This window comes from Pteronotus mesoamericanus, unplaced genomic scaffold (assembly GCF_021234165.1).
Source record: "Pteronotus mesoamericanus isolate MK-2021 breed Mesoamerican mustached bat unplaced genomic scaffold, CSHL_Meso_final contig_20, whole genome shotgun sequence".
In the NCBI taxonomy this organism is placed as follows: domain Eukaryota; kingdom Metazoa; phylum Chordata; class Mammalia; order Chiroptera; family Mormoopidae; genus Pteronotus; species Pteronotus mesoamericanus.
The window spans coordinates 20755405-20770034 of record NW_026555085.1 but is presented as its reverse complement, the minus strand read 5'-3'; the positions used below and the strand labels follow the sequence as shown (position 1 = coordinate 20770034).

The 14630-nt window shown below is 47.0% G+C and overlaps 1 protein-coding gene across 1 annotated transcript in view; it reads left to right on the top strand.

Moving 5' to 3' along the window:
* The window catches only part of TRAM2 (translocation associated membrane protein 2), a 76594-nt gene that overhangs the window by 25751 nt on the left and 36213 nt on the right, over window positions 1-14630 (top strand). The window contains exon 2 of the mRNA XM_054569478.1: window positions 13934-13997. Within this exon, the coding sequence (XP_054425453.1) occupies window positions 13934-13997 (64 nt within the window). The remainder of the gene's footprint in view (window positions 1-13933; window positions 13998-14630) is intronic.

The window sequence follows — 14630 nt, the reverse complement described above, 5'->3', positions numbered from 1 at the left end:
CCACTTCCATCTTTTGGGGCTAGTTTACATAATACTTGAGTACCACTTAAACCCATTTCCCTCTCTTACTGTAGTGCTTTGCACACTCAGCCCTCAGGGACCTAGCGCCATTTCCAACATGGCGTAAATGGGATTCTAATCACCGTGTCCAGTTACCACTATTCTTTGAATGTGTGTATACAACAGGAAATTACTTTCTTGACAGTTTCACTTGGAGGAGCTTAGACTCACTTGTCCATTGGGTAACTGATAAAATTTAATTGGTAGGTTATTAAATATGGGGCCGCTTTTAGAGTCTTATGTCTGGACACAAAGACTTTGAGTTTTTATGCTACAGTATTGCCTCTCTCTGTTGTGGGAAGCAGTTGTTTCTTTATCTGGACTGAAATCATTTTGGGCAGCAAGGTTTGAAATGTACAATGTGCCAGAATAGAGGATGTCTCCATGAACACAGTAGACAAAGGCAGTTGACATGGGGACCCAGTAGCTTTTAGAATAATCAGATGAATGGATGAATGAATAAAAGCTTTAAGGGGTCTGAAGGTTGGATTTCCTTTTCTCTTCCCATTTTAGACTGGCATGTTTGAAACGAATGGAGAGAGCTGAGACCTAAAGGTGGCCCACACAGTAGATGGTCCCCCAAAGCGGCCATGTCTTCATTAAGCTAGACCAGTGATTTTTCAATCAGTGTGCTGTAGGAATTTTTAAAACATGCAGTACCTGACTGTTTAGTCAGGAGCACTGACATCTTTTCCCTTAGATTGTCTAATTGAAAAATGACAACAGCCAATACAACAACAGCTGTCAGGTGTGAATGAATCAAAATTATACCTACTTTTTTTGGTCAGGTTGGCAAAAAATATATTTTTTGGTGTGCCACAGAATTTTAGTAATTACATTGTGTCCCATTAAATGAAAAAGGTTGAAAATTACTGAGCTAGACGGTTCCAAATGGAGGCCTCCTCATGTACTTTCTGAGCACCTTGGTGATATGTTCAAACCCTCACCCCCTCCCAGAAGTTTTCCTGAAGGAGATGCATAGGTCTTCAAACCCCGAGCACTTAACAGGGACCCTGGAGGGTGCAGTGAGAATAAAACCGTGGTCTCTGCTTTGAGAAAGGAAGAAAGCCCCTGCTTGTTTTTTGCCTAATTGTTTCTGGGTTCATGACATCTGGTCTTAAAACGACCTCTTCATGTGTCAAAATCTCACTTTGATAATTATTTTTAGGTGTGCTATTCAGGTAGCATGGTGGTTAAAAATCTAGGCATCATAATCCAGGGGGCCGTGAGTTCATCCTGTTTGAGTTCTGGGGCTTGTTAGCTGCCTGCCTTTGGGTAAGTGTCTTTAAGTTTTCTGAGCCTCACTTGTTCAGGACAGTAGGATTTCTGGAAGGATTAAATGAGATTGTTTCTGTGAAGTGTTTAGTGCAGTCCCTGGCACATCGTAGAAGTCAGTAGCAGTAATAGTTGATTTTAGAGTTGGAGGTTAAATGGAGGCGATCTTGTTTGGTGTTTAGCACAGTGCCAGCACTTAATAAAATCTCACACACCAGTCGTGCCTTACAGGGTCATTGGGGGTTACAGGAGGTAATCATGTAAAGTACCTCAGCCTTGCCTGGTTTGCAGTCAATGTTCAATAAAGGGTGGTCAGTTTTATCGTTTCTGAAATACGGGTGCTGGACTAGATAGGTAGCTTAGCTCCTGAATTTGGTCTCTAAGCCTTTGAGGGAAGGAAGTGGATCTTACAGTTTTTTGCATCTCCTATAGCACTGTGCCTTGCCCAAAGCATGTGCTCAATGTGTATTTTGTGATTGAAGAATTGATTTAATATATTTTAAGAATTCTCTCTTTCTATAGACAGTGCTAAATGAAGACATGTTTCTGGGGTGTGAAAGTGTTGAGCACACACATATGCACACATACCCCTCTAATGCTTTCCTGCACACATCTGTTTGAAGTCCCAGTGTGGCCATTTTAAGATCCAAGAGACAGCCCTGGAATCACCCCGGTAGCTGTGGCGGCCACCGCCGCAGGCCTTAGAACGGGGACCCTGGCCCATGGCCAGATGCTTATCTGCACGCCTGCGGGTTCTGATTCTGAACCCCATCAGTCCAGCCACAGGCAGCACAGGCTGGTAGACTGACAGGGAGCTGGAGGCCTCCCGATGGCCTCTGGCTGGCATCGTGACGGTTTCACCTTGGAACCCACAGAACAGCTACCCTCTTGTCCATTCATCCAGGTGGCCCCGCCTTTCTCTCTTGGGACATGAATGGAAGTCAAGTCATGCTGACAATGGCGGTGTAGCACTGGTTCAGAGGAATTCATTAAGTAGATAGCACAAACATTTACTAACCATGTTGTGAATATAAAGCAGGGCCGGAGGAGGGTGTTCATTTTGTTTTTGCCTCTCTCCACATGTCCTCCATATTCCTATTCAACTTCGGTTTTCTCCTTGGAATCACGTCAGTTCCAGAGGGATGAATTGAGCACCTTCTCTGTATCTAGACGAGTATCAGAACTTCAGAGGGAGCAGAGACCTTGGGGCACGGCAGGCAGTGGGGTCTGACAGGGGAGCTGCCTGGGGCCAGTGTTCTGCTTGGGCACCCCTCCGCTGTGGTCGTAGATCTCACTTCCTAAGAAATACCCCTTGACTTGAGGTATTACTCTCTGGTCCCCCTCTTGCTTTTCTGCATACCCAAACATTTTTTTCTCTTTGTGGTCGTCACCTCACATAGGTTCAAGCTTCTCCCGTTCCTCCCTGGCCGCCCATCCCCCTGGCTCCCAGACAGCCGAACCAGCAGTCCACACTTCGGTCTCCACTCTGCTACTCTGAGTTCACCATATCCACCAGCTCTGCTTTCTCCTTTCCTCCAGGGGGACTTAGCAAGGTCCCCAAGGACCTTTGGTTTCCGAATCTGATGGATTCTTCATGTTGTTATTCATCCCACAAATATTTATTGAGGCCCCACTGTGTGCTAAGCGCCATTCTAGCCCCTTGACACCCATCAGGAAAAAAATCCTTAAGACCACTGCTCCTGTGCAGCCCACGTGTCAGTCCTAGGTTGGCTGGTCCTCCCTGGAGTCCACCTGCTCTGAGCTCCTTACAACACTCCTCCCGGGCGGTGGCTGTGGGGACCCTCTGATTGGTCCTTCTCAGTCTCCTCCTCCTTTGCCCCTCCCAGTCCCAGCACCGCTGCCGTTTTTCTTCAGGTTGATGGTAACTGCCATCCAGACCACTCCCTGAATAACCATCATAACACCTAGCCCATTTCGTTTAAGTTTTATACTTGTGCATCTGTTTCCTGAACAAGACCGGAGCACCACACCTGACCTCTCCTCACCTTAATTGACTGTGCCACTGAGTCTTTGAAAATGCCCAGCGCTGTTCTGTGTCTCTTGCCATTACCTTCGTCCAGGCCTGATTATCCCTTCTTGCAGCAACCTCCTTCCTAACTGGTCTCCACGCTGCCTGGCTCACCTCTCCTTCTGCAGCCCATCCTCCAAGCAGAATGAGCTCTCTGTGATGGAAACCTCATTGTGTTATTCCCTGCCTAAAATTGTAAGTGGCTGCCTCCCACGTGTAGGATAAAGTCCAATTTTTATACCTGCCATAAAGGGCCCTTCATAGACCTGGCTCCTGCCGGCCTTCAGGCCTCATCACCTTTGACACACACACACACCATTCCTTTTCTCTGAGAGTTGTATTGCTCCCACTTCTTACCTTAGTGAGTGCAGCCCCCTTCTCCCTTCTTTGACCTGCCTGTCCCTTCAGGATACAGGTCAGGCACAACCTCCTTGGTGATGTTCTCTGTCTCAGTCAGGGGGACCCCTCTGGTCCTCTGAATGAATGGCCTGTATGTACCCTCTAATGATGACAGTGTTGTCTGTTGCACAATAAATGAGCATTTGCTTACTGATTTGTCCGACTGGGCTGTGAATTATTGTGCCTCTCCGGCCTGGGATGGTGTTTGGAGTGGAAGAAGGGTAGGGGGCATGCCTGTGTTTGGGAGTTGAAGGGGCAAAGCTTGGAAAGAAATGGTTGGGAACCTGCGGAGTCCCAGGATGCCAGTCTGGGGTCCCGATTCTATCCTAGGCACTAGAGAGTCATGGAGGACTGCGGGACAAGGGCTGTGGTATTTTAGCCAAATAGTTCTGTGGTCTTTCCCAGGGCAGTCAGGGAGGATAGCAAAACAGCATTCAAAGACAGTGCTTTAATCCGGCCTCTGCGGGCCTCAGTTCCTCCTCAGGCTGCTTGCGCAGTGCGGGACACGGCAGTGGCTGGCCAGTGAAGGGAGCAGACCCACTCTCCCTGCCCTCCGCCTACCAGGCCTTGGCCTTGGCTGGGACAGGCGTTCCCCTTTCCCTCCCGCTTTGTGTGTGTTTAGGTGTGTCTTCTCCTTCTTCTGCATGAAGATTAATCTGGCTAGAGTTTAAGGTCACCGGTGTCTCAGGCAGTTCCTGTTCCTTGTTCGGGGGATCCCTGAAATACAGCTGTGCAGCAGGCCCAGGCGGGTGGGGGGACACCTGGCCCCCAGGCTCTTGCTCTGAGGCCTGGATTCACCAGCGAGCGGGTTGTTGCACGGAGCCCGGCTGAGGAGGCCTGTGCACTCACACCGCTGCCCCCCGCCGTGCCCCCAGCGCCAAAGACCAGTTGAGTTCATACTGAGGTTTAGCCTCTCCCTCTGACGTTTGGTTTTCTTCCTGGGCTGCCTTTTCCCTGTGTGAGGTCACATCCAGCTTCTTAGGGTGCTGAGAGGCTGAGAAAAAGCACTGCACATTTTTACATGGCATTTAGAACACTACTTTCAGCTAGTAAAATGAAATTTGTAATGATGTGTATTGCTGTATGTGTGTATGGGGGGGTAGGGAGAGGGAGAATCTTGGAATATGGCATTTAACAGATCTCGACATTTGACAAGACTTTGTTTATTTGGTTTAGAGGTATGGAGGGACTGGTTCGTGGCAGAGTGCAGATAGTGTTTACTTCTGGTCATGCCTTTGGGGTTAGAATTGTACTTTTTGTTTATCTGTAGCACATTTCTCTGGCAACTCTTGCGATTTATGTTGTTATTTTCCTTTTCCACTTTGAAGACCATTTGGAATATCCCCTTGTGAATATTATTTGCTGATGAACAGGGATATTTGAGTGTTGGAAGTTTTCCATTAACCGTCTTGGCTTTGATTTAATTCCGCTGAATCAAATCATCGTCATCATCAAGTTCTACTTATCGGGCGCCCTTATACAGGTGGCCCTTGGCAGGCCTCGGTGAACTCATGCAGCCTGGGCTGGAGGCCGGCCCCGCATGGGCTTCCAGTGCCTGGCACCTAGGAGCAGGATGCATGGTTGTAACTCCTGGTAGGAAATAAAGGTGAGTCAGAATCCAGATACACATAGCAGACCCCAGGCCTGACCCTGTCTTTCTGCTGCGTGTGGAAGAGCACAGCCCTTAGGATGGTGCCACAGTGGCCAGTTCACGGGGACCCACTACTTAGCCTCTTTCATTAACATCCTACGGAGTAGGGGTGTGCAGAAAGGGGGACAACAGAGGTCACACACCAGAAATTACTACAGAATGGCTTGTTTTCAAAACTCGTTTATTTGCCTTCCAGCCCTTGTTTTGCTCAGTTTAAATTTGGGTGGAAGAGGACACCCTGGGTTAGGGCCTCTCTCTAGTGACCTGACACAAACACGCAGAGGCATCTGAAGGCTCCCTGTGCAAACAGACCTGGTTTATGGCCCCAGGAGGCAGCTGCGCTTTGCTCTGTCTCTGTGAACTCAAAGTTCATTTTTCTAGCAAGCTCTTACCCACAAGCCTGGGCCTTCAGTCAAAACGTGGGGATTGACGTGCTGATGTTTTGAACAGGAAACTTTCCAGATGGTAGAGAATAATTAAAAGTGGTTGCAGTAGATCATTGTCTGCCTACTCTTTCCTTCCCTCAGTGTAAACAAGCAAATGAAGGCAAATGGCACCCTGCCCCGTCCAGCTACCCTGGGGTCTTCAGAGCCCCTGAATAATCCTCTCATTTCCCCAAATTCCAGGACATGCCCCAGCTCCTTCGGCCCTGGCACCCGCTCTTGCCAATGGCCAGTGATTAGTGACTGGTCGTCACTGACACATCTGTGCTCATTAAAGTTACCCACTGTCTTTGTGTTTCCTGCCTTATGGAGCCAAAGCTGCTTTTTAAATGGCAGCTAAGAAGTCTGATGTATTGGTGCAGTGGTTCCTTTTTTGAAATCAGATCTATAACGTTCCCTAATCTTAACTCTTCAAAAATCACTTGCAAACTAAAATTCTACATTTCGGAACTCTTTTATTTTTTTCCTGTCTTTGATTTTTAATTTGTTTTTAAGATATTTGTATCTGAACAGGTGGCTGTTGGCCAAAAGTAAGAATAATTTGTTTTGACCAATGTATGTGTTTCACAAATACGCACAAAGCAACCTGTAATCTGAACTCTGCCATGTGGTGAGAAGAAATACCTTTTAAAAACACAGATAGTCTTAACAGTTATTTTGTGTGAGCACTTCTTTATTTTATTTTGTTTTTAGCTTTCATGAGGAATAGCTTATGAGCATGCTATGCTATCCAGATAAGGGGAAAGCTGCTGGGGGGAAGTGAAGAAGATTGAAGTAAACAGTCAAGTAAGAATGTTAGATATAGTGATCTGAGGCTCTTTTTTTTTTTTTTGAGGGAGACGATGAGGTATATATATTAAATCCTTTAGAGAAGAAACATTTATTTTATGAGAATGTTTATATTTTATCTAAGGGTGTCTGTTAGGCACATGGTAGGTCAAGTTCAATCTATGCAGTCTTCTTAAAGTTACAGTTAAGTTGTGGCTATGTAGGAAGTGGGGAAGGGCTGTCCTTAGGCCTCCTCCTATTTTCAGTACCTCACTGACTTCCCAATACGGATCTTTAAACCCCGAGTTCAGAGGTTTTTAAAACTCTGTAAGAGACCCTTTCTAAATTCCTCTCTATCCCACTATAAAGTTTAGATTCTGGGACTGACGAATATAATAAAGCAAGTAATATTTTGCTGTGGCTGTTCTAATTAGGGGTTTTTCTCATAAAAATACATTGTCACTTTTTAATCTAATATAAAACTGTGATCATGGCATTAATAGTGAATCTATTCAGCATTGTGAACACGGGCTTGTAGAGAATCTGTTGTGTGTGTGTGTGTGTGCTTAGTGTTGCTTAATTCTTATATCAATGCAGTTTTTCAAGTGAGAAAACCAGAATCTCTAGGTGTTGCTAAAAGCCACACAGAAAGTTACTGTCAGAACTCAGCCCTCTGGCTTCAGGCACTAGGCCCTCTCAGCAGCCTCTGGTCATCCAAAACGGAGAATTTCAGAAAGCAAGAGTGAAAAGCATCTTTGTTTCAGCTCTATCTGCCTTTTGTTGAGTGATGGAGGGGCTGCAAACCACGGACGTCGAGTCCCAGCCATGGACGCCTTTGTGCAGGTGACAAGCCGCACTCGCGGGCCTCTCCTAAAGCAAGAACCTCAGGAGCAAACACTCCAGGAAACAAGGGCTAAAAGACTCTTTTATTAAAAAAAGAGAAAAAAATAAAAAAAACCTCTTCCCTACCAATTGGGCGTAACTTTCCAGTGTTTTCCTGTCTGACCGAAATTTTCCTATCCACCACTTCAGCAGAAAGATGCAAAATCAATTTGGGGAAAGCCAGAGTGGAGGCTGTTTGGCTTCCTGAGAACGGGCTGAGCTGGGAGAGGTTTCACTTGGCTTTACCTGGGCCTCTAAGGAAGGCGGAAACGAGTATCCTTAACTGTCAGTCGGGAGGTTCTGGGTCGGCCACGTGCTGCTCATTGCCTTTCGGCCCTTGGTTCTGTTCAGGGGGCAGAATAGATGCGATTTGCAGCAGAGCTGCTTCTGTGAGAGCAAGGTCTCACACACTGTCCCGATCCCGGTGGCTCATCTGCCAACACAGCCCCTCCCACGTGCCAGCGCGTGGCTGTGTCTGCCAAGAAACGGAATAAACCAAACCAAAGGACTGAATACTACCTCAAAAGAAAGTGATGAGTCTGCTTTCATTGCAGTTCTTATCTTTTCTCTTTGGTGCCCAGGTATCAACTTGCAGGGGAAAGAGAACAGATTGAGGCCTTTGGAACCCTGGGTGTGCCCAGTGTCCGTGGCTGGCAGGCTGGCATGAACTCGAGAGTTATCTTTCTCAGTCCGTCAGATGTAGGTGATACCCAGACCTCGTCTTTACAAGGTGGAGAAGCAGTAATGTACTTTGAACTTTTGGGAAGACCTCTTAAGGGAGGCTGTGTTTTAGGTATTGACAAATAAGTAGAATCACAAAATGAGAGCCGTTTGCTGCTGAGGCCAAAGAGGACCTTTAAGGACATCCATTCTAACCCCTGCAGTTGGCCTTGATCTTCCAATGTATCTGTAAATGGGGATATTAGTATGTAGCCTATAGAGTCATTGTGAAAACTACATGAGATAATTTATATAAAGCACTCAGAACCGTGCCTGGCACTGAGTAAACACTTGATAGCATTAACTGCCATTATTGTTGTTGTTAATGGATGAAAAAACGGGTCCAGAAAGGTAAAATACCTGAGGTCACCCAGCTGCCCTGCAGCTGAAATGGGACTGGAGTCCAAGTTCGTGATGCTTTGCTGGAAGCCGTTGTTTCACCGGCGTCCTTGGTCGCCTTGTAACCAAGAGCTCAGATTCATGTGCCCCTAATAGAACACGGCATGTGGGACAGGTTTGATTTTGTTATGGCCGCACAAGCTTGCTCAGTGTCACTGCCTTTGTGCTTGATGCCCTGTTCTAGTTAAAAGTTCGGCGAGGCTGTGTGGTGTGTGTGTGTGGGGGGGGGGGGGGGGTAGAATGAGAGAGAGGGAGGTGGCCCCTCCTACATAATTTAGTGTTCTCCCTTTGCATTAGTGTATTAGCACATTGTCACTTTTAACCTTTCACCCACTGAGCCTGGCATTTAAAATGCTATTAAACTCAATCATGTTTCCTATAAACAGCCTTAGAGGGGTGGGAAATAATTGGGATGACATTTTTAATAGGCCCCTGTTTCTCAGCCTTCTGTGCTTGCAGAGAGGAGCTTGTTCGCTGCCTTGTCCCTGTTCTGAGGTGGGGAGAGGGTTATGGAGTGAATTTGGGGGATGCAAAGGGCCTGTTAAAGCACAGAGAATGGTTTTTATGCTGGAGGAGTAGAGCTGCTTTTTCTAATAGTCATTTTGTTTGTTTAGTTCATGGACATAGTGAATCCGGGAGCTGATCACTCCTCCCTTCACATGGCTTCGAGAAAGCTCAGAGCCGAATTTCTGGCCACCTTTAGCCAATGAGTAGGACTTTGTATAATGTATTTTTTTGGCTCCATCTAATTCCCTACTTCTCTTTGACTTCAATGTATATATTGGTCCTCTCCTGCCTCTTTTATTTGCCATTCTATTCTATGTGCCATATTTTATGCATCCTACATTTGCTTTTAGAACAAACTTAAAAAATCAAATTGAATGTTGTCTTTTCTGCTTGTAAGGTTGCGAGGTTTTGGGAGGCCAATTTACCTCTCTGTGCCCCAGATTTAGCTTCTTCATTTGTAAAACAGGGAGACTGACAGTACCTTGCTCTGAGACATGGCAGAGTGGGAGCGGGCATGGCTGCCTACAAAGAAAGATGCATGATTTGGAATGGTTTCTGCTGCTACATCCGGGGGTGGGAGGTGGGGGTAGGGCTGGAAAAATACTGGAATGTAGTGTTTTTGCCTTAATCAGAGCCCTAGATCCTTTTCTCTCAGAATCATGTTGAGAACACATTTATTAACCATTCATCTATGGTTACTAAATACTATAGCCGCTTGCAGTATTAGTTCATCAAATACGTATCGTTGAGATATGTACTACGTGCTCGGCACTGCCTTGAGCCCAGGGAGAGAGAAAGGATGTGCGTAGGAGTATAAATGTGGGCAGATGATGGACTGAGGTGAGGTACTGAGCACAATCCTGGCTCTGCTACTTAATCTCTGTCTCCATTTAACAAGTGCTTACTGAGTGCTGGCCATGGTCTAGGCCCTGTTTTAGGCTGTGGATTGAAGATAATCAGGGCAAGTAAGATCCCTACTTCCTAGAACTTTTATTCTAGTGAAGGGAGAGTTTAAAAACAAGTAAAGATAAACCCTAGAAAGCTGTGTACTTACAATGGCTGAATTTTATGGTGTGTAAATTACACCTCAGTAAAGGTGTTAAAAAGGACAAACCCTTGGCCTCAGGGAGCTGGCCTCAGTGCAGTTGATCCCTTCTTCACAGTCGTGTGTCTCCCAGTACTCATATTCACTCGGTTTATTTGCATCCCCAAAATCAGCATGCCCAGTGATGTTGGGGTCACTCATGGGCACAGCCAGAGCAATGAAAGATTAGAGTGACCTGATGAGCATGTTCCCAGCTGAGGTCCAACCAGATGACACTCAGCTCTCCTGTAAGTGTCCTTCTTGCAGTCTATTGAGTGCCACTTTTTTTTTTTCCCCGCATTGTTGTGCTCTTTTTTTTTTGGTGATTTTGCTGTTTAAAATGGCCTTCACAATGTGATACTGAAGTGCTATCTCGTGTTCTAAGCCCAGGGCCGTGGTGTGCTCTGCGGGGAACATACATGTGTTAGGTAAGCGTCCTTCCGTCATGAGTTATAACACCGTTGGCCATGAGCTCAGTGTTCATACTTCAACAATATGTATTAAGTACAGCATCTTAAAACAAAAACACACACAAAACAAGGTTATGTATTGATCTGCTGCTGGAAGTTGTGTGGCCAGAGACCTGTAGAAACCTACCGTGTTTCCCCTGGGAGCAATGGTGCAGTATTTGCTAATTCAGTGCTCACAGCGACTTCATAGAACAGAGCTACTGTGAATGCCAGGAATTGACTCTGCAGGACAGAGATAAGAATATACGTGCAGCCCATATAACAGATGTCTGTCTGTCTAAAACAAAAAACCCCTGCTATTATTCTTTTAGTAGTTAGAGTAGTGGACTCTGTACTTGTATATACATTCCCACAGAGAACCTGTTTTATTTGGGTGAGCTTTTCAATTTTAAGCATTAGGGGTAACCCTGTGGGAAGGATTAGTGGAAAGCACTAGTATGTACGAGGAAGGTTTTGTTATATAACCACTTATTTATGTGTTAGCATTAATAAGCAAAAGGTGGGCCTTCCCATTTTCTATGTAACTATAGTTTAAATACACTGAAGAGATTTGTCCCTGGGCCTCTATGATACTGCAACAACCATTTGATTCACAGAGCTATAAAAGCGATTTAAATATTTAATAAGTTGTAGCACTTTGAAATTTGATTTTAGTCTTTAATCCCTCGGGTCAAGTTGTGTAGTCACAGTTCAAGTTGTGATGTCAAGATAAAATGAAATACGTAAATTGCAAATGGATAGAAGCAAAGGGAAAGCTCTCAGAGAACTGGCCCCAAACACACGGAGGGAGACGTGGGAAAGGAAGGAAAACAAAGAAGGTAGAGTGGATGTTAGGGTTTTTCTTTACATATTTCTGAATTCTTTTACTCTTTAAAAGGATGCATTTTGAAGTTGAAATAAAAATTTACTGAAAACATAAATGAGTTTTATGAAGGACACAGAAAAGTTTCTGAGACAGAGACTGGCGGAGAGGCCGCTTTGAGGGGATGAGGAGGGACAGACTCTGCGTGTGGCTTCCAGATGTGGCTGCACAGTACAGCGCCCTGGGAGCTCACCGGCGTGCAGGTGCCCCGCACGGTGCGGCTTCATCGCTGCGGAATCCCAGGCGTGGACATCTTAAACACTCCCCCAGGCATTCAGATGTGTGCTCAGAGTTGAATACCAGCTCTCCACCCATGGGATAGTAAGGTTTACCCTCAGGGGAGCCATGGTGTACAGTATGGACGGATGGTCAGGTCAAGGATGACCGATGCGAGCAGAGTGTAGGCAGGGGAGACCACCATGGTGAGGGTGGGGATGGTGGTGAAGTTTGGGGGGTGTGGCAGCTACACTGCTCTTTGAGAAAGCTGTGGGTGACAGGGACCAAGGCCAGCTTGAGTGACAGTAAGTCAGCACAGACTCAGTTTCTGATATTTCATCCTATCCAGTGAGCAGTTACTGAGCACATCCTGTGGGTGTGTGGTTAGTGACTTGAGACAGGCACGAGGACAGGTGAGCCAGCACAGCCCCTGCCCTCCGCAGGGCCACCTGAGGAGAACTGTGAGGGAGAACGTGGGCATGATGGCAGGGCGGGAGTGCGGCAGGGCGCTTCCTGAGGATGGACACGTCGCAGCCTGACGGCCGGTGGGGAAGGCTTTGAGGCGTTCCTGTTGAGCTGGGTTATGAAGGATGAGTGAGATTCTGATAGGTAACGTTTTTTGGGAGCTGGGTTACGAAGAGAGGGGGATTACAACCCCCAAAAGAAAGACATGGGTACCATGTTTTTGTCGAAATAGAGTACATATATAACTGTTGTAAAGAAATAGAGGCAGTTGGACTGGAAGGGAGGTCAGCAGCACCTGGAAAAGGTCTTGCGACCACAGCGATCACATTTTGGGTGGGGGTAGGAAACACCAGGATATTTGGATAGGGCCTTCCATTTGCCAGAGTGCCTCCTCATACCTAGTCTCATCTGACATTTCCCTCCGAGCTTGACAGAACATGTCTGAGACAATAGCACACAAGAGGAGGCTCGTGCCTCCCTGCATACAAAGAGCAAATGACACACTCTGGAGGGAGATGGGTCTGGTAGGTGGGGAGAGTTTTGCTCTTCACTGGATAGAGAAGGCTGAGGACAGTGACCTGTCTCTAGGAACGGCAGGCACAGAGGCATGCACGGAGGGCTGTAACGCGTCATTCCTGCTTTCCGTGCTGCTTTTGCCATGCCCGGTTTATTTCCTCACACCCATGGTGCCTCCTTTAAACATTTTTGTTTAGAGGAGAAGCAGTAACTCTTTACTGATGAGCTGTGTCCAGAGGCTTCCTGGAGAAGGCCTGGCCCTGGCCTCTTCCCCTGACCTGCCACACACTCCAGAGCAGTGCAGGTGGTGCTTCTCCGCCCCAGCTGCACATCAGAAACATCTGGGGAGCTTTAGGCAGCGTCACCCAGACCAGCCAGGGTACCGCAGATATCCTCGGTCTTAGAGACAGGAAAGGGAGGCTGAGGAGTCCGATGGCTGGCTTAGGGCTGCACAGTCGGCCAGTGGCAGAGGCGGTTAGGAGCCCGGGCAGCCGATTCTTGAGCCCAAGCTTCGAATCCCCTGCTGGCTACATTGCCAGAGGACTGATTTGCCAGGTGACAACTACAGTTTTTCTCACAGCACAACTAAGATTTTCAAGTCAGCTTTTGAAACAAACAAACCAGAAGTGTGGGGTGTTATGCCTTGCCCCACGCCCCACAGTGGGAGAGGTGTGAAATCAGCAGCTGGCATTCTCCATCTCTGAAGCTCAGGCTTAGACTTTTGGGGCTGCTGTCCACTCTGTAGTTACCCAACGTGCTTGGGGAATCCTCAGCTAGGTCCTGCGCTTCCAGAAGGCTGGCGGCTCATTCTGTTAGTTTCCGTCTTCCACGGTGCTGGATAACCAAACTCGTTGAATGAATGGCAGACAAATTTGTATCCCTACCACAGAGCTCTCAGCTGCCCAAGCACAGCTTATTTCATTCCATCTGCAGTGAGTACAAGTTTAGATACCATGCAGGGCCCGGGATTGTTTGCTTTGCTTTTGGTGCAGATATTGGGAGGGATGCCGTTGGATGGAAGAGAAGCCAAGTCAGTGCTAACTGTGCATTAGGTAAAACCCTTCATTGGAGGGGCCTGTGGTCTGAGATGTAAAAGGGGTGGGTGCTGGGGGCTGGCGGCAGGCTCCGCTTGATTCTTTTGATGTCACCAAGAGGCTAAATTGGAACTATTTTTCTTTATTTTACAGGTCACTGCCAAGACTGCCTTCTTATTTATTTTACCTCAGTATAACGTTAGTGTGCCTACAGCAGGTAAGCAGAGAACTAGACTCTGACTTTCCCTGGCCCTGTTAACTCTGAAGGACTTGCACAACCTCCTTTACCTGTGTACTTGTATGATCCTTTTAGATTTTTAAACTCAGCATCCAACCTCCTCCTGCTGTTAAGGTACAGCTGCAGGCCACAATCGGCCTTGGCCACGGCTTTGCAGATCTGGGTTCTTGGGGTGCACCACCAGGAACCAGCACTTTCTTCTTTTCATTGCAAAGCCCTGGGCACCCCCTTGCTAAATAAAGAATTTTTGTGAGCTGAATCTAATTTTTTCCTCTTCATTCTGTAGTAGAGAGGTGAGTTTAAGGTAAGATTCCTTTCTTTGCTGGGCTCCACTGATGATTAGATGAAGGACTCTGGGGGTAAATCCCTTAACTCACAGCCCATGGAGGATGTGGCTTTGAATCTTTTCCGGACTTGCCTGGCCCCTGCAGTCCCTGTAGCCAGGCTCTGGGAGAAGCCATGCTTCTGGGGCAGCCACATCGGTTCCTTCTCAGGAGAATCAACTAAGGGATGCTGGCAAGAGAGGACGAAAACTCCATGCTCGTGTGAGAAGAAACAGGAAACACTGTGACCAGCACCAGTAGACGGGAAGCCAGGCAAATGCCGGCCTCC